Here is a 23,504-nt window from a genome sequence, read left to right on the forward strand (position 1 = left end):
GCAGAGAGCATCTCCAAGCCTTTGGAGCTCCAAAAATGCAGAGACACCTCCCCTCCAAGGGCAGCCCTTGGTCCATGGTGTTTTGGGGGGTGTAGAAGGACTAACCCCCCCTCTCCTCTTTTCTCCACAGACGTTCATAGTCCTCAACAAGGGCAAGTCCATCTTCCGCTTCTCGGCCACCCCTGCCCTCTACATGCTGGGGCCCTTCAACCCCATCCGCAGAGGAGCCATCAAAGTCCTCATCCATTCATATCCTTGGTCTCTGGGATGCTGCTCCATGGCCAGTTCAAACCCCACTGTTCAGAGCCCAGACAGCCCCAGGAGAGGGACAAGTGAAGGGGTTGGTGATGGGGTGGTGTGGAAACCTCCTGGGCCCCCAGCCCAGGCAGGACCTGCTGCCCAGAGCTTTACTCCAAGGAGCAGGTTCTTGATGAGCACCTTGGAGGCACCAAAAGCTCACTTCTGGCTGGAGAAGGGAGGAATCACTTTGGATGGAGAAGGGAAGAATAAGTTTGGATGGAGAAGGGAAGAAGCCCAAGTGGTGAAGCTTCCTAAGGAGAGGATGAAGGGCTTTGAGGTCTGGGGAGACTTGGACAGGAAGGGAAATGTTCATGGGTCAGGGGATCTGGTCCCACGGGGAAGGGGGTGAGGAGGGGAGCTCCAAGGAGGCTTTGGGAGAGGGAAGCAGAGGAGCCAGGACAGAGAGGGAAAGGCAGGAAAGGAGCTCTTGGTCATTGCAGTGTGGTGGGAGTGATTCCAGCAGAGCTCAGAAGCAAGTGGGGGTTTATGGCCATGAGGGAGGAGGAAAAGAGGGAGGTTTTGCAGTAGAGGGGGCTAAGCCTAAGAGTTGGAGCTTTCTAGAAAGAAATTAAGGGTTTTGAGGTCTGGAGAGACTATGAAAGGAAGGGAAAGCTGTATCCAAAGGTGATAGAGAGGAAGGAGCGCAGGGGACAGAAAGGGAGGCAGAGCCAGCACCACAGAGCTGGGAAGGGGAGCAGAAAGGAAGGAAAGGGGCTGGGACCATGCACAGAAGCAAAGAAGAAAAGAGGGAAGTGTGGGCACAGGACAGAGGCAGGAGAGCAGCAGGAGGAGCAGGGCAGGGTGAGGTACCAAGGTGGCAGCCAGGACAAGAGGAACAGGGACACTTGGCTTCCTGACTGTGGGGAGGGGGGATCCAGGCACCATCCAGAGCATTTTTCCTTGACCAGGATTTAAATTATTCAGCATGTTCATCATGATCACCATTTTAACCAACTGCGTGTTTATGACGCTGAGCAACCCCCCGGCATGGTCCAAGAACGTGGAGTGAGTCCTGAGACCTCCCCTGGCCACGGGGACAGCCCAGCTTGGCAGTGTCCTTCAGGAGGGACAGGACCAAGGCTCAGAGAGGGGTCTGGGGATCCAGGCACCCTTCAGTGCAGGGGAGATGTCACTGGGAGGTGCTGGTGGCCCTCAGAAGGCATGTCCATACTCTCCGTAGGGCATTGAAGAGTGAGAATGTTTCAGAGCTGCCCAAAATCTGGTGGGGTCCCCATGTCTGGAGAGCCCTGAAGAGCAGGCTGGGCTGGGCTGGGTCAGCACTGTCAGTCTAGAGAGGCTGAGCTGATCCACCTGTCCAAGGACCATGGACAGCCCAGGAGAGAGGGGAAATCCAGAAATTTTCTGCTGTGGTTCTGCACAGTCAGGTCTCACCAGGGCTTTACAGAGAGCGTGGGGGTGATGGGACATCAGCAGGGACAGAGGTGATGCAGAATGGTCACCAGAGGGATTGGTACCTCGAGATGTCCCAGCCCACCTTACGAGGTGAGGTGAAAACCTCTCCCAGTGCTGAAGCCCCCCAAAAACCCATCAGCCCCCACAGTCAGCTCCTCAAGATATTCCCCCTTTGAGGAATGGGAAAACCTTGGACCTAGGCAAGTGTGTCCTGGTGACCAGTTCCATTTCAGATATGCCTTCACTGGGATCTACACCTTTGAGTCTCTCATCAAGATCCTCTCGAGAGGCTTCTGCATCGACGACTTCACATTCCTGCGTGACCCGTGGAACTGGCTGGACTTCATGGTCATCTCCATGGCGTGAGTCCGGTGGGATGGGGAGGAACAAGGAGGGTTCTGGGCAGAGCCCCTGCAGCTCTTCCCTCTCCTGTCCCACAGCTACATTACCGAGTTCGTGGACCTGGGGAACATCTCCGCTCTCAGGACCTTCCGTGTCCTCCGTGCCTTGAAAACCATCACGGTGATACCAGGTGGGACTTAGAGGAGGGGCCTCCCCTCCGTGCCTTCCCCTGAGCTCAGCTATTCCCACAGTTCCCAGAAATTCCTGGTTCTTTGGGCAGCTCCAAGAGAAAACACAGGAAATGAGGTATTCCATAAACTTTCCATGTAAATTTGGCTTTTGGGTCAGATCCTGCTGATTTTACATCTTGAAATCAGCTGCACTCACCAGGTTGTTTGGCAGCCCCTGAAGAGGCAGATGGGATGTTTTTAAGGCTCCTTGGAGATGGATTAAGGGAATTTGTGCTCCCAGTGGATTTATGGGTTTGATAAACCAAATCTTTCCATTTTTGAAGCTATGGACTCAGTTTTGTGCTCATTGTTGGCTCTCTGGTGCTGAGGCTGAGATATTTAACAGGTATTGGTTTAACATCACCCAAAACATGCAGACTTGTGTGAGGAGCACCTTATCAAATCCCTCTGATTGCTGATTTCCAAATATGATCCCATTTAAACACTGTGCTTTCAACACCTGGTACAAGCACACAGAAATCTGAAGCGTGAGATTGAACTGAAAATGAAAATTCCTTGTGGTGAATAAATCCTTGTGGTGTCTCTGTAGGCTCCAGATTGTGAGGGTTCACATTTGAATGTTTTTTTCCTTCATCAAACAAGCTAAAAATTACATTGAGCAAAATGTAAACTTGCTGCTTCTTTCTGGAATTACATCCCCAAGGGCCCTGCAGAAATAGCAGTGGCAAAAATAAGCTGGTTTGGAACATCTGACCATGGTCAGGCCCTTGGAGAACAGGATTTTACCTAAATAGTCTGGGGAACGATGACCTGGCAGGAGGACAGGGCTAAAGGTCATTTCCTTGGAAAATTTCTCCATGTGAGAAAGCTCTGGGCTCAGAGAAGCTCTAAAGATGAACATTGGGATGTCCCAGCATTGCCCATCATCCATGTAGACCTTCTCTGACAGGAACTCCATCCTCCATGGAAAAATCCCACTGAGGATCTGTGGATGAGCCTCCCTGGGGAGGGATCGGTGATGTCGTGGGGAGAGATGAGTTAATCCAGGTGCAGGTGTCACTTTGTCACCTCCACTTGGGCACACCAGGGATTTCCCAGCTTGAAGGGATCAGGATGAGGGGTCTGGTAGGGCTCCCAACCAGCCAGGGACAGCCACAGAGTCTTTTCTGGAGCTGGGAGAGGTGCACAGCATCAAACAGCCAGGCCAGCAAAGAGCTTCTCTATGTCCCACCCTGAAGTGCTTCACTCCAGTGGTTTGGTGCAAAAAATGGCCAGATTTAGGGAAAAAAAATGCAAAGGAATTGATGGCTGCCAGGCTGGGGTGGGCTTTGGTTTGGCTAGCCCAAGGCTGGGATGGGGAAGTCACCAGCACCAGCCCAAGGGTGACAGCTGTGGGGGGCCCAGCCATGAGTGGGGACAGAGCTGGGGGTTCACTCAGGGTGACACACGTCCCCACTACAGCCAGCACCCTTTGGGGACACCACAAATTAACCATGAGCAGTCAGTTCAGTGGTGGCACCTCCCCCCAGGGCTGAAGACCATCGTGGGGGCTCTGATCCAGTCGGTGAAGAAGCTCTCGGACGTGATGATCCTCACGGTTTTCTGCCTGAGCGTCTTCGCCCTCATCGGCCTCCAGCTCTTCATGGGCAACCTCCGGCAGAAGTGTGTGCGCTGGCCTCCCCCCAACAGCACCTTCCTGCAGGATCTGGGGCTGGACAATGACACCTCGGACAACTCCACCTTCTACGACTTCATGGATGACTTCACCGGGAACTTCACCGGCAACTTCACCGGGAACTTCACCGGGAACAACACCTTTGACTTCAACGCCTACATCAGTGATGAAGGTGAAGCTCCTGCAGCCCCTTCTCCTCTGACCCCTCACCCTGGTTCACTCCTCAGTTTCCTGCTCCTCCTGGCCACTCCAAGGTTTGCTCACAGGGATTTTCCTGCCAAAGCTGGTGGTGGCACAGGCTGTGCATCCTCACCGAAGGCACAGATGAGATCAAATCCCCCTGGACAGGGACAGTGAGGTCCACTTGGGCAAGCTGAGCTCTCCCAGGGAGGTTTCACAACAGAAAGGTTTGGATGGACCAGAGTCTCCATCACTCACTTGCTGGTCAGGGCCAATGTGCCACCAGGGTGGTCACAGCAGAGAGACCAAACCTTGAGGAGCAGGTGAAACTTTGGGTAGAAAACCAGAGGAAAAGATGCAGGAATGACATTGTGAAGCCACTTTTCACTGTGTGGATCCTTCCCCAAGTAGCACAGTGCCCAATGAACCCTTTGGACTATACCACAAAAGACAAAGGGAGAGAGGGAGGGAGGGGTGGGACCAACACAGCTCCTCAGGAAGGTCTACCTTTCACCTTTCCTATCCCTTCTTTAAAAATTTTGCCTGAAGTGTGGTGGATTTTTTGTTTGTTCTTCAGTTTTGAGTTTTTAAACTCCACGAGAATGTAAAAATCCAGCAAGCCTGCCTGGTAGAGCTGCAGGGTGCCTCACAGGGATGCCCCACATGTCATTCAGGACACTCAGCAGAGCTCAGAAGACCAGGCTGGGTCACAGCTGAGCTGCTTGGCCCAACAATCAGCTCCAGCATTCATTACAGGAAGGTTTTGGTAGGGGACAAGTTCCATCCATAGGATCTGATGAGCTCCAAGCAAAGAGGAACTGCCCAAGGCCACAAGTGCAGCAGGGCAGCTGCTGGGGCCAGCCCAAAAACCGGGAATTGCACCTGAGCCCACACAGGATAAAGAGAAGCCCCATGGCAAGAAGGAAGGCAGGGCCAGGGAGGATCCAGGGAGCCCCAAAACCTGGGAGGGCTGTGCTGGGTGACGTCCAGGGCTGGATCCAGCTGCCCTCTGCCACCTCCAGTGTGGGTGTCTGCAGGTGCTCCTGTGTCCCTGGGCAGGTCACTGTGGTGGCACTGCTTGGCAGCTCCTGTGGCTCTGCAGCCCTAAGGAAGAGCTGTGAGCACCCCTGGGGTCCCCACCAGCGATGGGAGCAGCAGGAGAAGCTGCAGCCATGGAGCAGGAGCATTTGCCCAGGTTTTCCTGGGACTCCTGCCGTGCCCCATGCTTGGTGTTTCCTGCCAATGCTCCGATTTTCCCAGGAAAACAGCCCAGCCCTGAGCCTTTGACCTCGTGTTAACCCATTCTCCAGGTGGCCTGGCCCTGGCCAGATCCAAGGGATTTCCAGGCTTGGGAGGGACCTGGTTGGATTGATGGAACAATCCCAGGAGCTCCCTGAGACAGAGCCAAGACAAACAACAAAGTCAACAGAGAGTAGATAACCACGTGCCCCACACTGGGAGTCAAAAATTCCCCTGGGATTCAAGGAATTTCCCTGACAGCAAGTTGCACCCAAGAGATTGAAAATCAATGTTTGTGCTTATTTAGTTATTTATTCATTCATTTTTATTCCTTGCCCTTTCCCCACCTGCAAAGCCAATTACTACTTCCTGGAGGGAGCCCTGGATGCCCTGCTCTGCGGGAACAGCAGTGATGCTGGGTGAGTGACTCCCCCTCCCTCTGCACCCCCGGGAGGGCACAGGGAGCTGGCACAGGGAACAGAGAGCTCAGGGGACCCCTGGTGCTTGGGACGGGGCTGGGAATGCAGCTCTGCAGGGGAACAGTCCAGGAACCCCAGCTTGGGGACCACCCTGAGGGTATCAGCTGGATCATCCCAATGGTACCAGCTCGAGGGTATCAGTCTGGGCATCACAGCTGTATCAGCTGCAGCTGGAATCAGCTCAGGCATGCCAAATTTTGAGTTTGAGGGGTCCCAAAATCAGTTTGAGGGGTCTCAGTCTGAGCCTCCTGCCTGTGTCAGCTTTGGGGTCATCAGCTGTCAGACAGGGCAGGAGCTGCCCGTCCAGGCATCCCACCTGTCCCATCCTGGAGGGGAGGGTCCCCCCGCTGCACCCCCTCCCTTAGGGCTGGGTTTGGCTGCGGGGCCATGCCAGGGTCTCATCCCAGCTGTCCCCCTGGCAGGAAGTGCCCCGAGGGCTACGAGTGCATGAAGGCCGGGAGGAACCCCAACTATGGCTACACCAGCTACGACACCTTCAGCTGGGCCTTCCTGGCCCTCTTCCGCCTCATGACCCAGGACTTCTGGGAGAACCTCTTCCAGCTGGTAGGCACCACCCCTCCACCCCTGAGCAAGGGTTCCCCTCGTCCCTGGGCTGCCCCTGAGGTGAAAAGTCACTGACTGGAACCCTGTGGGTCCTTCTCCTGTGGTCTGTGGATCCAGCCAGGATCAGTGGAGGTGGCGATGGTCCCATTTACTACTTCCCTATCATGGGAGAGCAGTGTATTTCCCAGGGTGCTGCCATGGGGAATCAGGAATTTATAAGATTGTCCAGAGCACCTCTGGCTCGAGCTGAGGGACAGGATAAGGAGGAGAAGCCAGGTCACTTGTCCCTTCCTTGAGTTTTCCTCTAGGGAGACACCACCGAACCCCAGCTGACCCTGGCTCCAGAGGCTGGCCAGGTAAAAGGAACCCTACACCTGGGGCTATCCCTGTCCTCTGGGAAGGCTTTCCCAGATTATTAGAGTCAGAAAGGGACCATGCTGTCCTGAAGGTGAGTCCTGAGAAGGTGGGGGCTGAGCAAAGCGAGTCAGTGATGGAATATTGGTCCCACCTCCATCACTCCCAGCCCTCAGGAACCTCAGGAACCAAGGCTTCTCTCTGCCTCCCACCAGTCCCAGCCCAGTGCCAGGGCCTGCAGGAAGGTCCATTGGGCAATGACCAACCCTTGGAGAAGACAGGAGCAAAATATTTCCCTCCTAGCACAACCAGGAGGGGCAGCACCTTCTCTTGGGAGTGTCACCAAAGTGACATCGTGACATCCCTGCCACCTCTTCCCACAGACACTGCGGGCAGCAGGCAAAACCTACATGATCTTCTTCGTGGTGGTCATCTTCCTGGGCTCCTTCTACCTCATCAACCTCATCCTGGCCGTGGTGGCCATGGCTTATGCTGAGCAGAACGATGCCACCATGCTGGAGGAGCAGCAGAAGGAGGAGGAATTCCAACAGCTCATGGAGCAGCTGAAGAAGCAGCAAGAGGAGCAGGAAAGGCTGGTGAGTTGGAAGAGTGGAGGCCAAAATGAGAGGTCTTGGGGATGGGGAGAGGAAATTGAGTCAGCAACAAGCATGGTGTAAAATCCAAATAAAAACTCCATTTGGTCCATAGGAAGTAGAGAAAAAATGGAGCAACTATTTTGGGCATCACATCTGAATGAAAAAACTGAGATATAATCATGGGTGGCAACAAAAAAGGCTGAAAAGATCAAATTTCCACATCCAAATCCCAGCCCAGGGTGCACTGGGAGGCAGCAGAGAGGAGCAGCACAGGGATGTTTGAGAGGAGGAGGAGGTGAGGGACATGAAAGGCCTCAGAAGTTCCAGAGGATCTCCTGCAGCACATCAGGAAGGGTGGCAGGAGTCCAGCTCGGTGTCACCAGGGCACAAAGGAGCACTCAGGGAAGATGAGGCAGCACAGCTCAGTGTGTCAGCAAACCCTGGGCTTTGGGGACACAACCAAGGGCTCGAGACACCCTGAGCCTCACCAGGGAGGTCCTGGTGTCCTTATGGGAGCCAAGGAAACTGGAATGGTGGAAGTGTCCAAGCTCATTGCAGGAGGGTTGGAAAATAATGGTCTTTCTGGTCCTTTCCTACCCAAACCACGCTGGGATTCAATGAACACCAGGGGGGAAGGGACCTCCAACCCTGCTTGGCCAAAGCACAACCTGGACAAGAGATGTCCCCTTGTGGTGTCAGGATGGTACCTTCACCCCTTTGCTGTCCTTGGGAATGTTTTTCAGTACAACACTCCTATAAAAGCATGGCCAAAAGCTTCTGGTGCTGCAGCCCAGCCATTTTCCAGCTCTAATCATCCTCTTGGTCCATGTCAGCAACACCCACAGGAGACATCCCTGAAAATCTCCGTGTCTGGGCAGGACACCACCTCCCTCACATGCAGAGAGGCACAAACCAATGCTTGACTCCCTCCAGAGCCTCTTATGTCTCTTCTCTTATCTGTGCAGAGCCACAGCATCCCCTGGGAAGTGGCCTGCTCCTCTCTGGCTGCTGCTGTTTGCAGGAAGGGTCTGAGCCAGCCCTGCCCAAGGGCTGGGGATTCTGGGCTGGTGCTGAGGCCCCTTCCCTGAGCAAATCCACCAAGCAAGTGCCCAAAGGCTTTGTCAAGGGATGTCTTCCTTTAGAGTCACACAGAGAAAGGAAAAAGACAGAGGGAATTAAGCTGAGAATGAGGGCAAAGCACCTCCAAGCAGTGGCGGCCTGGATCTATTTCATAGCCCATGTTAAAGGTGGAAAATGTCCTGAATTTCAGCAATGTGCTGTGAGAACACAGAATTTCTCACTCCACTGTGTCATGCTCAGTGCTACAAGAGGATGTAATAAACTTCAAATTTTAATAGCACTGTTGAAAAAAAAAATAGACAGAAAAAAAGACTTTTTTTTTTTTTTTTGCATGCAATGGAAATGTGTTAATACAACATTTAGTGCAAGTGCAAAAATCCTGGAGGTCACATTTCAGCAAGAGCCTTGAGGATTTTGCTTCTTTGCCATTTTGGATGAGAGCTCACTGCAAAGGGCAAAGTTTTCTGCTTGAAGAACCAAGGTGTGCTCAATTTTGTCCTTAGGAATTATTGTCCCTGACCAAATCTGAACAGATGTAACTCAGCTGTGGAGAGCAGAGTGCAGGGAGTGCAAGGGAAAAGGAAAACTGTAATTATTGTAATTTGTGTAAAACTGTAATTCTTTTTTATTAGTGATAATAGAAGTGGTTAGAGGTGGTGTTGTAGTGGGAGGTCAGTAGTTTCGGTGGTGATTTTAATAGCACTGTTGAAAAGAAAAAAAATAGACAAAAAAAGACTTTTTTTTTTTCATGCAATGGAAATGTGTTAATACAACATTTAGTGCAAGTGCAAAAATCCTGGAGGTCACATTTCAGCAAGAGCCTTGAGGATTTTGCTTCTTTGCCATTTTGGATGAGAGCTCACTGCAAAGGGCAAAGTTTTCTGCTTGAAGAACCAAGGTGTGCTCAATTTTGTCCTTAGGAATTATTGTCCCTGACCAAATCTGAACAGATGTAACTCAGCTGTGGAGAGCAGAGTGCAGGGAGTGCAAGGGAAAGGGAAAACTGTAATTAGTGTAATTTGTGTAAAACTGTAATTCTTTTTTATTAGTGATAATAGAAGTGGTTAGAGGTGGTGTTGTAGTGGGAGGTCAGTAGTTTCGGTGGTTATAAAATGGTGTTTGTTGTATTATATATGTTTGGTATTGGGGGTTGTTATTTTGTTGCATGGTAACTTTTTGTAGGGAAAAGGAAAGGGAAAGGAGAAGGGAAAGGAAAAGGGAAAAAAAAAGGAAAAGGGAAATGGAAATGGAAATGGAAAAGGAAAAGGAAAAGGAAAAGGAAAAGGAAAAGGAAAAGGAAAAGGAAAAGGAAAAGGAAAAGGAAAAGGCTTGGAAATCCAGGACAGCTTGGGTTGGAAGGGACATGGAAGCTCATCCAGTCCCCCCCACCATGGGACACCTCCCACTAGCCCCAGTTGCTCCAAGCCTCCTCCATCCACCACTTCCAGGGAGGGAAGGGATGTTCCCAGCCCCTGGAGCCCTCAGCCACTGTGGATGTTCCCACGGCTGCGGGCACAGGGGTGACAGGGCCCGGGTTGTGCAGTTGCAGGAGCGCTCGTCCAGCAGCAATTCCCTGCCCAGCAGCGTGGCCGGGAAGGGGCAGGACTCCGACGTGAACAGCGACCAGGACAAGGCCAAGGACTGCAACGGGCAGGTGGTGCCCAAGATCACCCTGCAGAGATCCGACACCGTGGTTGATGTAGGTGCCAGCTCTGCCCCTGCCATCCCTGAGGGTGCCCACTCCCCCTGAGGGGCCAGCCTTGTGCCCCCCTCGCTGTGGGTTGGGTCCTACAAGCCTTTTTGGGGTGCCCAGCTTGCACTCAGAGGTCTCTCCAGACCATTCCCTGTTTTCTGCCTGCTCTGTCCTTCAGAGCATGGAATAACTCTGCACATCCCTCCCTCCTCCCCTCGCAGTTCAACCCCCATGAGCCGGAGAAGCCAGACCTCAACCACCTCACTGTGGGCAACCAGGATGGGCCAGGGCTGGAGAAGAGGGTGGGAAGTGCCATCAGTGTCATCTCCAACGCTGTGGAAGGTATGGGTGAGGGTCCTGGTCAGGGCGGGAGGGCCTGGGTTGGTGACAGTGGCCGTCCCAAATTCCCAGCCCCACACAAGGGATGGCTCCAGCTGGGGTCTCCATATGGGGTCAGTGATGCTCAAGCCAGACTTTTCATCCCTGCTCACTGGGATGATGCCTGGAGGCAATAATCCGATATCTCACACAAATTAAAGGGATTGCAGCTGATTAGAGGAGTTTCCAGCCAACTGGGAACTGCTGAGCAGCTTCCCAGGAGCTGCAGTGTCAGCTTCAGCAAAAAGCACCATAAACTCAGCAGCTCATGTCCCCTGTCCCCCCAAGAACAGGCATGAAACCTTCTGGTCAGCCCAGAGCAGTGCCCTTGGGTGTCCTGGCAATCTCAGGGTGGCAGGGACACCTCAAATCCTGCCCAGGGGCTGTGAACAGGATTGGATCCACAGTTCCCTGGCTGATCTGCCTTTCCATCCCTCTCCAGTTTGGAGGGCCAGGTCTGCATCATCTCTGTGCTGGGGCTCCTCCTTTAAGCCCCTGTATTTTTGGGGTGCCACAATACAAAAAAAAATAATCTAAAAGATCTAAATCTTTTTCAAAATGTCCAACGGAAGGCTAAGAAGATGATGAAGGATGTGGAGGAGCCACATGAGGAGTGGCTGAGGTCACTTGGTTTGTTCAGCTGCAGAAGGGGAGCCTGAGGTCAGACCTCAAGGGGCAGCTCTGGTCTCTGCTCCCTGTGACCAAGGACAGGACAAGGGAACGAGCCATGCCAGGGGAATTTGGGATGGATACTGGGAAAGGTTCTTCTGCTGGGCACTGCCCAGGCTCCCCAGGGAATGGTCCCGGCCCTGAGGATGCCAGAGCTCCAGGAGGGTTTGGACAGCACTGCCAGGGATGCCCAGGGTGGGATTGTTGGGGGGTCTGGAGGTGGATCAGTGATCCTTGTGGGTGTCTTCCAGCTCAGGCTATTCCATGATATTAAAATCATAGATCATCCAGAGCTGGTCCAGCACCTCAGGAGAAGTTCTCCTGAGGGTCAGCACTTGCCCATCCAGGTGAGGACAAGATAATCCCACACTTTTCCTTTCCCACCCTCAGAGCTGGAAGAAGCTCACCAGAAATGCCCACCCTGGTGGTACAAATTCGCCCACACATTCCTGGTCTGGAATTGCTGCCGCCCGTGGGTGAAGCTGAAGGAGTTTGTCAAGCTGGTGGTGATGGACCCCTTCGTGGACCTGGGCATCACCATCTGCATCGTGCTCAACACTCTCTTCATGGCCATGGAGCACTACCCCATGACGGAGGAGTTCGAGAACGTGCTGAGCGTGGGGAACCTGGTAGGGAGCTCCATGCCCCCTTTCAACCCCCTCCCCGGAGGGCAGGTCCCCCTGCTGCTGTGTGGCACGTCCCAGCTGCTGACAGCACACGGAGAGCTCTGCCCACAGCTGGGGCAGCCCAGACCGAGGGCTCTGATGGGACTGGGATCCACCATTCCCTGCTCCCCTCCTGTGCAGCCCTGCCCGGCTCGGTGCTTCCTGAGCCACCCCTGCATCACAGCCCTGGGTGACACCACAGTGTCCCCACAGAAATGCAGGGACCCACGGGGCAGAGCAGAGGGTGTCCAGACTCTGGGAACAAACCGGTCCCCGCTGAGCAGGAAGCAACAATGCAGCATTAAAATTACCAATAATCAGGCGTTTGTCCAGTGCAAATCTCGGCTGTCCTGATTTTATAGGTGCCTTTAGTGGCTGCTCCTGCTTGGAGCTGGTGGCAAAAGGCTCTGAGGTGGATGGATCAGCTGCGGAGCCGCCTGGCAGCGGTGGAAATGCGCTGAGGAAAGGGAGCGCTCCCATCTCCCGGGCTGCCCCGGCACCTGCGGGGCCCTGGAGCGCAGCCCCGGGTGACAGATCACTGTCCCGGCGGGCGGGGCCGGCTCTGGTTTCACTCAGGAAATACAAGGGGATTAATGGGCCGGGGCTCAAGGCACGGCCGGGCTCAGGCGGCTCCAGGGCTTCCTCCGAGCCGGGAGCGGATCCCCGGGGATGATAGGGCCAGGAGGGGATGACAGCAGGCTGGGACACCCCCCCGAGCCGGGGCTGCCCCGCATCCCCTGCCCGGGCCCGGGTGGGAGCTGCCTGCCCCACCACAGGGCACACAGGACGGGGCAGGGAGCAGCTGGGAGCAGCAGGACAGGGGATGTGTGTGGGCTGCCATGCTGGGGACACGTGGGGACAATCCCTGGGATACTGGAGCAGGACAGGGGATGTGTGTGGGCTGGCATGCTGGGGACACGTGGGGACAATCCCCTGGATACTGGAGCAGGACAGGGCATGTTTGTGGCCATGCTGGGGACACGTGGGGACAATCCCCTGGGGTGCAGTTGCAGGAGCAGGACACAACATTTGCGTGCTGGCATGCAAGAGATGTGGGGACACCCCTCAGGATGCAGGATCCTCCCTGCTGCTCCTCCCTGATGCAGTTGCAGGAGAAGGACAGAACATTTGTGTGATTGCATGCAAGAGACATGTGGGGACACCCCCCAGGATGCAGGATCCTCCCTGCTGCTCCTCCCTGCTCCGTGAGGGACACACCTGTCCCAGCACCATCCCCAGTCAGGGCAGATCTGTCACCAGGCTCTCTGCACGTGCAGTGCTGTGGAATTGCAGCAGGGATGGTGACTGTCCCCTGGCTGAGCCCTCTCTGCAGTGACACAGTGCTGCAGGTGCTGCTGTGGTCCCAGGAGAGGAGCAATGTGTGAAAACACAGCTCTCCCAGAGCTCAGGGAGGGACAGGGACACATCCCAGCAGCAGCCCTGTTCCCAGTGCTGGGCATCTGTGATTTCCCAGTCATTCCAAAGGTGTCTCCTTGCCAAGAAAATTTTATTTTTAATTTTCAGCTGCCAACACTCACCTTTGTGTCCCTCCAGAGGAATCAGTCACCAGTATTCCCAGCCTGGCTTTACCACCCCAGTGGGCAGCCCCTGGGGAGCTTGTTCCCAACTGGGACTGGCCCTGACATGGTGAAATGCTTTAAGGATACCCCAAAAAAGAGGGATGATGCCCACCCCACCCCACAGCTCAGCACTGGTGTATGAACAAGTGGTCAAGGGTGCTGCTTCTCACAGGTCTTCACAGGGATCTTCACGGCAGAGATGGTCCTGAAGCTCATTGCTCTGGATCCCTATGAGTATTTCCAGCAGGGCTGGAACATCTTTGACAGCTTCATCGTCACTCTGAGCCTGGTGGAGCTGGGCCTGGCCAACGTGCAGGGGCTCTCTGTGCTCCGCTCCTTCCGCCTGGTAAGTGCCAGGGGACACCTGGGCGGTGACAGGGACAGGGATGGCTTGTCCAGCCTCCTTCATGGTGGGGGCTCAGCTTGGGAGGGCCCAATTTGTCAAAGATTAGACCAAGTTAAATATTCAGGGAAGTTGGAGTCAGAGCAGTTGTGGGTTTAACCCCTCCTGCCTTGGTCAAACAGCCCAGGAGGGTGCAATGGCAGTGGCACGGCCTTGCTGTGGCAATGACACCCCCAGCCACCCCCCTTCTCTCCTTGCCCCCCACAGCTGAGGGTTTTCAAGCTGGCCAAGTCCTGGCCCACTCTCAACATGCTCATCAAGATCATCGGCAACTCCGTGGGTGCCCTGGGCAACCTCACGCTGGTGCTGGCCATCATCGTCTTCATCTTCGCCGTGGTGGGGATGCAGCTCTTCGGCAAGAGCTACATCGAGTGCGTGTGCAAGATCTCTGTGGACTGCACGCTGCCCCGCTGGCACATGAACGACTTCTTCCACTCCTTCCTCATCGTCTTCCGCATCCTCTGCGGGGAGTGGATCGAGACCATGTGGGACTGCATGGAGGTGGCGGGCCAGACCATGTGCCTCATTGTCTTCATGATGGTCATGGTCATCGGCAACCTCGTGGTGAGGCTGGGGGCCGGGGGACAGGGGGCTGCTGGGGTGGGGACGCCTCTGTCCAGCTCAGCTTTTCCACAGGGCTGTGCCCGTGGCAGGGTCTGGTTGGAGCTGCAGGGAGCACAGGGATTCTCCCCCCTCCCCAGGCCCTTCGGGTGGGCCGTGTCAGCTCTGTATGAAACAGAGGGAGGAATGGTTCCTGAGGGACCCCCAGCTGAAACCAGACCAGGAACTGGGGGGAAACTGAGGCACAGAAAACACAACTGGGCTTTAGGCAGAGGCCGGAGCCACTCTGGGATAAAACAGAGCTCAGCTTCAAGCTGCCCTGTGTCCTCCACTTGGCTTTTCCAGCTTTCCTGTCCTATTTCTCACTCTCCTGATTAGAGATGGAGGCAGAGCTCCATCCATCCATCCATCCATCCATCCATCCATCCATCCATGCATCCATCCATCCATCCATCCACACATCCATCCATCATCCATCCATCCATCCATCCATCCATCCATCCATCCATCCACGCATCCATCCATCATCTCCCACCCTTTGCTCCAGGTGCTTTTGGGAGCAGCCCTCCCCACAAGGCTCCTGCAGATCCCCAACCTCCCCAGCCCTCACCATGCTCCAGGTGTCATCTGGTGATGGCCAACCTCCTTCCCTGAGTCTGTGGGAGCCCCTGCTCCCCTCACGCCCACCCTACACCCCACCCTCCCCACTCCCCCCGGCTGCCTGTGCTGCCTGAGCCACAGGTTTGTGAGTTCCAGGCGAGCGTGAAATCCTTTCTAAACTTGGTAACCCCATCGCTGGCAGCTCTGGAGCTTGTTTTGCAGCCTGCGTGGGCCCTGCTCTCCCTTCTTGAGGAGCAGGACAGGGGAGGGAAGCGCCGGCTCGCTCCTATTACTTGCCGGGGTTGTGTAATCCCTTTGGAATTTGCTTTGAAAAACTATCTGCCCCCGGGAGCTGCTGACCCCTGTCCCCCGGGAGGCTCTGAAAGGAGCCCGGGGAGAAACCCAGAGCAGCCCCCGGCTCGGGTCAGCTTGGAGTGTCCCACTTTGAGGGCAGAAAGTTGGGATTTGGGTGCCTCTTGGCTTCTCTGGCTCATGCCAGGGGTCTGGGGCTTTGAAAGGAGAGTCCCTGGCTGCAGACCCTGCCCAGGGCGGTGCTGGGCAGAGGAGGGGAGCAGCCCCGAGCCCCCCGCGCTGCCCATCTCCCACCAGCCAGCAGAGGCTTGTGATGGCACCTTCCCAGGGGATGGTAAGGCTGGGCCAGGCTGAAAATCACCCACAAGGGCACCTGTAAGGAGCAGGAGCCTGTCCAGAGCCTTCTGCAGGGAGTGCAGGAGTTTGGACTGGGAATCCCAGCTGGGGCTTCCTGCAGAGCCCTCCCAAAAGGGGCTCTGGGAGCTTTCCTGTTCTGGAGCTCATTTTTGGAGCAGCACAGTCCACCCACCTCTCCAGGGCAGAAGAAAAAGGGGCAGCACAATTTCAACTGGGGGGGGGGGGGGGGGGGGGGCAACCCCCCCCCGGGGGTTTCACTTTTCTCTCCACCTTTCTGAGCAGTAAAGCAACCAGTACTGGAGGGACAAGGTCAAAATTAGAAGTTCAGAGAAAGAGGAGGAACACACACGTGGGGGGGGGGGGGGGGGGGGGTCAGTGACAGCCCTCCCCGAGGTGCCATTGTCCCATCCCAGAGGTGCCATTGTCCCTATCCCAGAGGTGCCATTGTCCCCTCCCAAAGGTGTCATTGTCCCTATCCCAGAGGTGCACCCCAGCCCTTGGGGCAGCTCTGCAGCTCTTGCACAGGCTCCATTTACAGCACAGCAGAGAAACACGGAGCACAAACACGGCCAGAGCCCTCTGTGCCCTCCTCCTCCTCTCTGCCAGGCTCTCCTGGCAGCGCCTCAGGTATTTCCGAGCCTGGAGCCCGTCCCAGAGGCTCCCAAGGCTCCCCGTGCAGGGAGGTGTGTGTTTCTCACGCAGGAAGAAGGTGACCCGTCCTTTGCTCTTAATGACACTTTGAGCATTTCCTTTGGGGTTATTCAGGGAAAAGGGAGGAAGTCAGTCGGGTGACAAGGTAACGGAGTCCTGTCCAACAAAGCCAGCGGCGCCCATTAACTGTAACTGGTACTTCACGGGGGCATTCGCCTGCTGGGCCCGCGGGGATTTATTTAAAGACGTGGTTTAAGGCACATGGCATGAGCCATGTGAAAACAGCAGTGTCCTTGGATAGCAGCTAATTCCCGTCTCAGATGCGCTGCTGGCACCGCGCGGCTCGGCACAAACACCGACAGCTGTGGGCCGGCTCCGTCCCTGCTGAGCCCATCCCACCCCTCTGCTCCCGAGCTGCTCCTGGCAGGCAGCAGCCCCAGCTGTGCCAGGAGAGGCTGTGGTGGGCTCCAGTCACGTTTTGGGATGGTCAAGTAGAAGGGGAAGCACACGAGCCCATGCCTGGAGTTACACAGAGCATTTGCTGGCTCGCGCTGGGGTGAAACATGGCTTTGATGGAGCAGAGCAGTGTCCAGGACACAGGGATGGGGTCACAGCCAAGTCCGGGCTCCTCCATGGCCCCAGGGTGTGGGAGACCCTCAGGAGCTTGCTGGGAGTCTGGGATACCAAAGCCAGGGAAGAGCTGAGAGGACAAGCAGGAGGTTTCATTCTGGGGAGAAGGGACATAATCACAGCACCATGGAGTCCCAGACTGGTTTGGGTTGGAAGGGACATTCAAGAGCACTCAGCCCCACCCAGTGACATGGGCAGGGACACCTTCCACTACCCCAGGTTCCTCCAGGCCCCATCCAGCCTGGCTTTGCACACTGCCAGGGATCCAGGGGCAGCCACAAGAGCTGAGTTGCCTCCCTGGGGGTGGCGGGGAGAAGCCCCAGAGGCTTGGGGAGTCCCCCATGGGATTCCTGGAGCCCCAAGAGACCAAAGGAAGGGACACACAGATCCACAGCAGAGCTTGAGAGGAACTGAAACCATGACTAACATCACTTGCAGAGGGATCTGCAGGGCTGTGGGAGCCCAGGGTGAGGAGGAAGGTATCAGAGCCCAGGGGGTTTGAGGAGGAGCATGTCCATGCCCTCCAGGAGCTGGGACTGGCATCTCTGCAGGCCCCACAGCTGGTGAGAGCAGGGCAGAGCCCACGAGGTGCTCAGTGAAGGGCCTCCTCCACAGCCACCAGCGCTCGCTGCAGCTCCAGAGGGAAATCCTGAGGTGCTGGAGCTCAGGGCCGGCGTTTGCTTTGTTCCCCCAGGTGCTGAACCTGTTCCTGGCTCTGCTGCTGAGCTCCTTCAGCGCTGACAGCCTGGCGGCGTCGGACGACGACGGGGAGCTGAACAACCTGCAGATCGCCATCGGCCGCATCACGCGCGGCGTGACCCTCGCCAAGGCTGCGCTGCTGGCGCTGCTGCGCCGCCTCTGGAAGGGCAAGAAGGTGGCACCGGAGGAGGAGCAGGACCCCAGCAAGAGGGACAACTCCGTGCTCAACCACGTGGACACGGCCCTGGAGCCCAAGTCAGGGTACCTGGATGGCATCACGGGCAAGGAGCACATCTTCATGGATGAGCTGGACCACATGAACTTCATCAACAACCCCAACCTGACGGTGCAGGTCCCCATCGCCTCTGAGGAGTCCGACCTCTACGAGGAGACCAGCACCCAGTCTGACACCGAGGACACCACCAAGGTCAGCAAGGCGGGTGGAAGGCAAGGGTTTCACCCCAGAACTGGGACTGGCCCGTTCTTGCTGTGCTGCCCAAGGAGTGATGTTGGTTTGGGTCACTTTCAGCTTTCCCACAGGGCGTGGCACGGGCCAAACTTGGCATTTTCCAAGCTGGCATTTCCCAGTGTAATCTGGAGTGGGAGGGGAGGGTCCAAGCAGGGCTTTGGCTGGTTTGGGGGGTTATTGCTGATGCCAGAGGGCAGCACAGGGGCAGTGCAAGGGCCAGAGCGCCCGTTTGGGGTTAAAGACGTCCCAGAGGAACCCGACGCCAGGAAATCTGCTGATGGCACTATCATTGGATCCACTGCTAATGCCTCGGGAAGCATCAGCCTGGGGGGGCCCAGACCAGATGGAGGAGCTTAGCAGCGGTGAACATGAAGCAAGGGGTGAGGGATCCAAAGCTGACACAGCTGAGCCTGCTCTCCAGGGGACTGCTGGGGTCCACTGAGAGGGTGGCAGGGGGACAAGAAACTTGGGAAGACCCAAGTGGACACAAAAGGGTGATAGTGTGGTGAGAAATTACTGCTCAACCCAAGGTCCTGGGGACACAGGGCAGCTGGAGGTGCTGAGGGGGACAGGAGCAGGTGCATCAGCCTGGGAAGGGCTTTGTCTGGACAATAGAACAGCTCTGAGCAGGGATTTGTCATGACTGGTTGGCAAAAGTGTTTCCAGGAGCTGAGGGAACTCTGGAAAGCTCCATGCCAACCAGCCCTGCCAGGTCCAGGAGGCATCTGGATGGGACTGCACAGGGAGCCCAGGAAAGGCTGGAAAATGAATCAGAGCTCCCAAAACTGCAGAGCCTCTCACCTCCCTCCCTCCTGCAGGCTCCTCACAGCTCTGCACGGTGACAGGGACCTGGCTTGGCACAACATGGGGCAAGGAGAGGGGACAATCATGATTATTTCGTGTTATCTGGGGCAACAGGGAGATTTTAGCATTTGGGGTACAGAGGGGGACAGGAGGAAAGGTGGGGCTGGCTCCTGCCCCTGCCAAGCCCTACAGAGGGAACAAAATTCTGTGGAGCACCTTGGTCAAGGGAATGGGCTGGGGGGGTTGCTGCTCTCAGTCCCCTCCGGGTTGCCACCAGGAGAGCTGAGAGCTGGCATTTCCCCCAGACTTTTCCTACCCCAACCCCAGTCCCACAGCAGCAGTGCCCAGCACACTGGGCACACTGCAGAGGTGATGCCAATGCCAGCCTGGACACGATGGGAGGGGACACAGGGGGTCCCCGTGGACCTCAGCTCCCTGTCACCCCAAAGTGGTTCCCAGCAGGTGGGAAAACCTTGGGGTGCAGCCATGGGACCTGTCCTGCCACAGTCCTGGGCTTTAGGAGAGCAGAGATTTAGGTGAGATTTAGCAGAGATTTAGGCTCTGGGCTTTAGGAGAGCAGACTTTAGGTGTTCAGCAGAGAGCACCCACTCCAAACACTGCATGGGAAAACTCTGAGCTTATTGTCCTGGCACAGTTCTGGGCTTTAGGAGAGCAGGCTTTAGGTGAGATTTAGCAGAGATTTAGGCTCTGGGCTTTAGGAGAGCAGGCTTTAGGTGTTCAGCAGAGAGCACCCACTCCAAACACTGCATGGGAAAACTCTGAGCTCAGCAAAGGGAAAGGGCACCTCTCAACCAGTAAATACCAGTTCAGCCCGTCGGGGCTGTTGGGTTTGGTGCCTAAATCCAGTCAAAGCTGACTCAGGTGGGAGCCAAGGGGGTGCAGCAAAAACAGGGGCCCTGCCCAGGCAGGGGGAATGATGGGCTGCAATTCATCATGAAATCACAGTTTGGGTTGGTGAGAGTCTCAAAGACCATGTAATTCCACCTGGGACGCCTCCCACTGTCCCAGGCTGCTCCAGCCCCAGTGTCCAGCCTGGCCTTGGGCACTGCCAGGGATGCAGGGGCAGCCCCAGCTGCTCTGGGCACCCTGTGCCAGGGCCTGCCCACCCTCCCAGGGAACAATTCCTCATTCCCAATCTCCCATCCATCCCTGCCCTCTGGCAGTGGGAGCCATGCCCTGTGCCTGTCCCTCCATCCCTTGTGCCTCTCCAGCTCTCCTGGAGCCCCTTCAGTGCCTGGGAAGGGCTCTGAGCTCCCTCCCCTTCTCCAGGTGAGCCCCCCCCAGCTCTCCCAGCCCGTGTTGAGAATGTGACAGGGGCAGCCCCAGCTGCTCTGGGCACCCTGTGCCAGGGCCTGCCCACCCTCCCAGGGAACAATTCCCAATTCCCAATCTCCCATCCATCCCTGCCCTCTGGCAGTGGGAGCCATTCCCTGTGCCCTGTCTCTCCATGCCTTGTCCCTCTCCAGCTCTCCTGGAGCCCCTTCAGTGCCTGGGAAGGGCTCTGAGCTCCCTCCCCTTCTCCAGGTGAGCCCCCCCCAGCTCTCCCAGCCCGTGTTGAGAATGTGAAAGGACAATGATTTAGTTTAGCACTCGGGCGCTGAAGGGGGAGCCCTGCGCTGTGCCGGGAGCGCTCAGAGCCGGGATCAGCTCCAGAGGGAGCCAGAGCCCCGCGCAGAGCTCGCTCCGCCAGGCCCCGGCCACGGTAAATCCTCCCCACCTCCCGAGCAGCTCCTTCCCGAGGAAAAGCTCTTTTTCGGGGAAGTGGCGGGGACAGGATCATCGCAGCTACAATCCTGAGTCTCGTGGTTGGTTTTTCTTCGCAGTTCAGAGCAGTGAGGAGCAGCCAGCCTGGACGGGGCTCGGAGCCACCGGGACAGTGGGAGGGGTCCCTGCCATTGGCAGGGGGTGGAATTACATGGTCTTTGAGACTCTTACCAGCCCAAATAATTTGTGATTTCATGATAAATTTCAGCCCATCATTCCCCCTGCCTGGGCAGAGCCCCTGTGTTTGATGCACCCGCTTGTCTCCCACCTGAGTGGCTCTGCAGAATCCGTGCAGGGCTCAGGGCTCCTCCAGGGGCTTCTCCCACGGGGGTCCCACCCTGCTGGGCAGGGAGATGTGTCCTGAGATGCTCCTGGCTCTGCTGCAGCACAGGGGTGTTGTCAGTGGGGCTGAGGGAGCTGGGAAGGGGCTCAGCCTGGAGCAAAGGAGGCTCAGGGGGCCCTTGTGGCTCTGCACAGCTCCTGACAGGAGGGGACAGCCGGGGGGTCGGGCTGTGCTCCAGGGAACAGGGACAGGAGCAGAGGGAACGGCCTCAGGCTGGGCCAGGGCAGGTTGGATTGGATATTAGAGAAAATTTCTTCACTGAAAGGGATGTCCAGCCCTGGCACAGGGAGTCCCCATCCCTGGAGGTGTTTAAAAGCCCTGTGTCATGATCTGCCCTCGAGGATGAGATTCGTGATGGTCCATTTTATTGATCTCAGGGTGTAAAACACCAACACGACAAGGGGGTTTTGCAGTGATAATCAAAAACAAATGTACCTTTATTGAATGACCACAGCAAAATGTGTTAGGGAGAAGGGGAATGAAGAAAAGGGAAAGAATAAGAAAAAGGAGGGGAGGAAAAGAAAGGACATGTATAGCTACCAGACGTGGGATGACTAAGACCTTTGAAGTCCAGTCGATGGAGCCTGTTGTGCTCATATCAGGGGAGATCGTGGAGATACTGGTCAGCTCTAACCTCTATTACAGTATTTTTTGATTGGGGGAAGGGGACATATTTCAAAATGGAATCAAATGTACTGAAGAATAGTCTGTTGAAAAAGGGTACAAAAAGTCTATCAGCAGCAGGCAAGAACGATTTTCTTCTTGGTCCAGTGGTCAGCAAATATCAGCTGGCCTCCACACACACACACCTTCCCCCACCTGCAATACAGGTTTCAGCCTCAGTCCTTGAGGAAGAAAGGAGGAGCTTTTCCATACAGGGGTCTCCTGTCTCAGTCCTTGAGGGAGAGGCGTCTCCCATCTCAGTCCATCTGTCACGGTGGTTGATGTGCAGTAAAGGAAGGGTCTAATTCGTGGGGACCACCAAAAGGTCATTCCAGAGACAAAGTCCAGCCAAGCTGGGAGGTGGGAAAATTCCAGGAGCAGTGTTGTGAAACGATGCAGGCGAGGGAGAGCACAGTGTCCCTTCTCGGGTGCAGTGTTCCACGGGGTGAGCAAACACACCTGTGCCTTGGTGGACTGGTCTGACCCAGATTTCAGAACAGGATCTTTCTTTTCCCCAGTGGTCTGTTGTGGTGGATGTTCCAAGTGTGGGGACACGAGGCTTGACTCCATGTTTCTCAGAAGGCTGATTTATTATGTTATATATTATATTGAAATACTACATTAAAACTATACTAAAAGAACAGAGAGGGGAGAATGATCAGAAGGCTACAAAGAACAAGAATAGAATAGAATGCATAACAAAATCCTGTGACTGCTCACAGCCTTGGCACAGGTGGCTGTGACTGGTCACTAATTGAAAACAATCCACATGGACCAGTGGAAGATGCACCTGTGGCATTCCACAGCAGCACACAGTTATTGTTTACATTCCTTTCCTGAGGCTCTCAGCTCCTCAGGACAGGAAAAATCCTAGGAAAGGATTTTTCATAAAATATCATGGCTACAGTGGTCCCAATTTTTGTCTTTTCACGACGATCGGGAGGCAAAGAATGAGGGAAATTTCAGACAGACACACCCTGTGCATGTGGCACTTGGGGACATGGTCAGTGGTGGCCTCGGCAGTGCTGGACTCAAAGCTCTCAGAAGGCTTTTCCAACCTGAACAATTCTGTGATTCTCAGGGCTGTGGATTTTGGGGTTGTGGGGTGAGTCAGGGTGGAACAGCCCCAGGCAGGCTGGAGAAGCTGTGCCAGGTGTGGGATGGGAATTGCCCTCCAAACCTGCTGGTGCCAGGTGTGGGAGGGCTCAGGAGCCCCCAGGGATGGGTTTTATCCCTGTCCCCACCCAGCAGAACCTGCCCCGAGCTCCACCCACAGATCTCCTGGGCTCCCTGAGCCATCCAAGGCCCTTTTGGACCTTCCCCCACCTCTCCAGGGCAGCTGCACTGGTTTGTCCCCACCCTGACCCTTTCTAAGGCTGTCCTGGAGGCAGATGGCTCCTGTGTGTCCTTCTCTGGGGTCACAGCTTGCCTGGCTCTGTGCTGAGCCTCCCAAATCCCCCCGGCCCTCCTGTCCCTCCCCCCAGGCTGAGGGTGGTCCCAGTGGTCTTTAGAGCCACCAGCTGAGAGCTGGTGCCAGCCCTGCTGCTGTGTCCTCTCCTGCCTGTCCCCAAAGGTCCCACAGCCACGTCTTCTCACAGAGATGTGGCTGTGACCCCTGAAGCTGTGGGCAGTGACGGTGCCTCAGTTTACCTCAGGGCCTTTCCCCTGGTTTTTGGAGGATGGAGCAGCTCCTTTATGGATTACCAAAAGCAGGAGCAGCCTGAAAGGAGGATTATCTCCTTCCATGTAAGCCAACACCTTCCTGTGCTGGAAATACCCATCCTGGACCCTCTGGTTCCTGCTGCTCCCAGGCAGGATGGGCAGGGCTG

The 23,504-nt window shown here is 55.8% G+C and overlaps 1 protein-coding gene across 2 annotated transcripts in view; it reads left to right on the forward strand.

Annotated features, from left to right (window-relative positions):
- The window catches only part of SCN4A (sodium voltage-gated channel alpha subunit 4), a 47,198-nt gene that overhangs the window by 11,560 nt on the left and 12,134 nt on the right, over positions 1 to 23,504 (forward strand). Inside the window, exons 3-16 of one of the 2 annotated variants that reach the window (XM_039701049.1) lie at positions 131 to 251; positions 1,218 to 1,305; positions 1,947 to 2,075; positions 2,154 to 2,245; positions 3,776 to 4,093; positions 5,696 to 5,759; positions 6,242 to 6,383; positions 7,121 to 7,333; positions 9,957 to 10,112; positions 10,328 to 10,448; positions 11,544 to 11,782; positions 13,571 to 13,744; positions 14,009 to 14,365; positions 17,607 to 18,038. In XM_039701049.1, the coding sequence (XP_039556983.1) occupies positions 131 to 251; positions 1,218 to 1,305; positions 1,947 to 2,075; positions 2,154 to 2,245; positions 3,776 to 4,093; positions 5,696 to 5,759; positions 6,242 to 6,383; positions 7,121 to 7,333; positions 9,957 to 10,112; positions 10,328 to 10,448; positions 11,544 to 11,782; positions 13,571 to 13,744; positions 14,009 to 14,365; positions 17,607 to 18,038 (2,646 nt within the window). Of the gene's footprint in view, positions 1 to 130; positions 252 to 1,215; positions 1,306 to 1,946; positions 2,076 to 2,153; positions 2,246 to 3,775; positions 4,094 to 5,695; positions 5,760 to 6,241; positions 6,384 to 7,120; positions 7,334 to 9,956; positions 10,113 to 10,327; positions 10,449 to 11,543; positions 11,783 to 13,570; positions 13,745 to 14,008; positions 14,366 to 17,606; positions 18,039 to 23,504 lie in introns of both variants that reach the window. The other variant, XM_039701048.1, reaches the window with a different exon arrangement.

The sequence above is a fragment of the Passer montanus genome, unplaced genomic scaffold (assembly GCF_014805655.1).
Source record: "Passer montanus isolate IOZ18808 unplaced genomic scaffold, ASM1480565v1 scaffold148, whole genome shotgun sequence".
Lineage (NCBI taxonomy): Eukaryota > Metazoa > Chordata > Aves > Passeriformes > Passeridae > Passer > Passer montanus.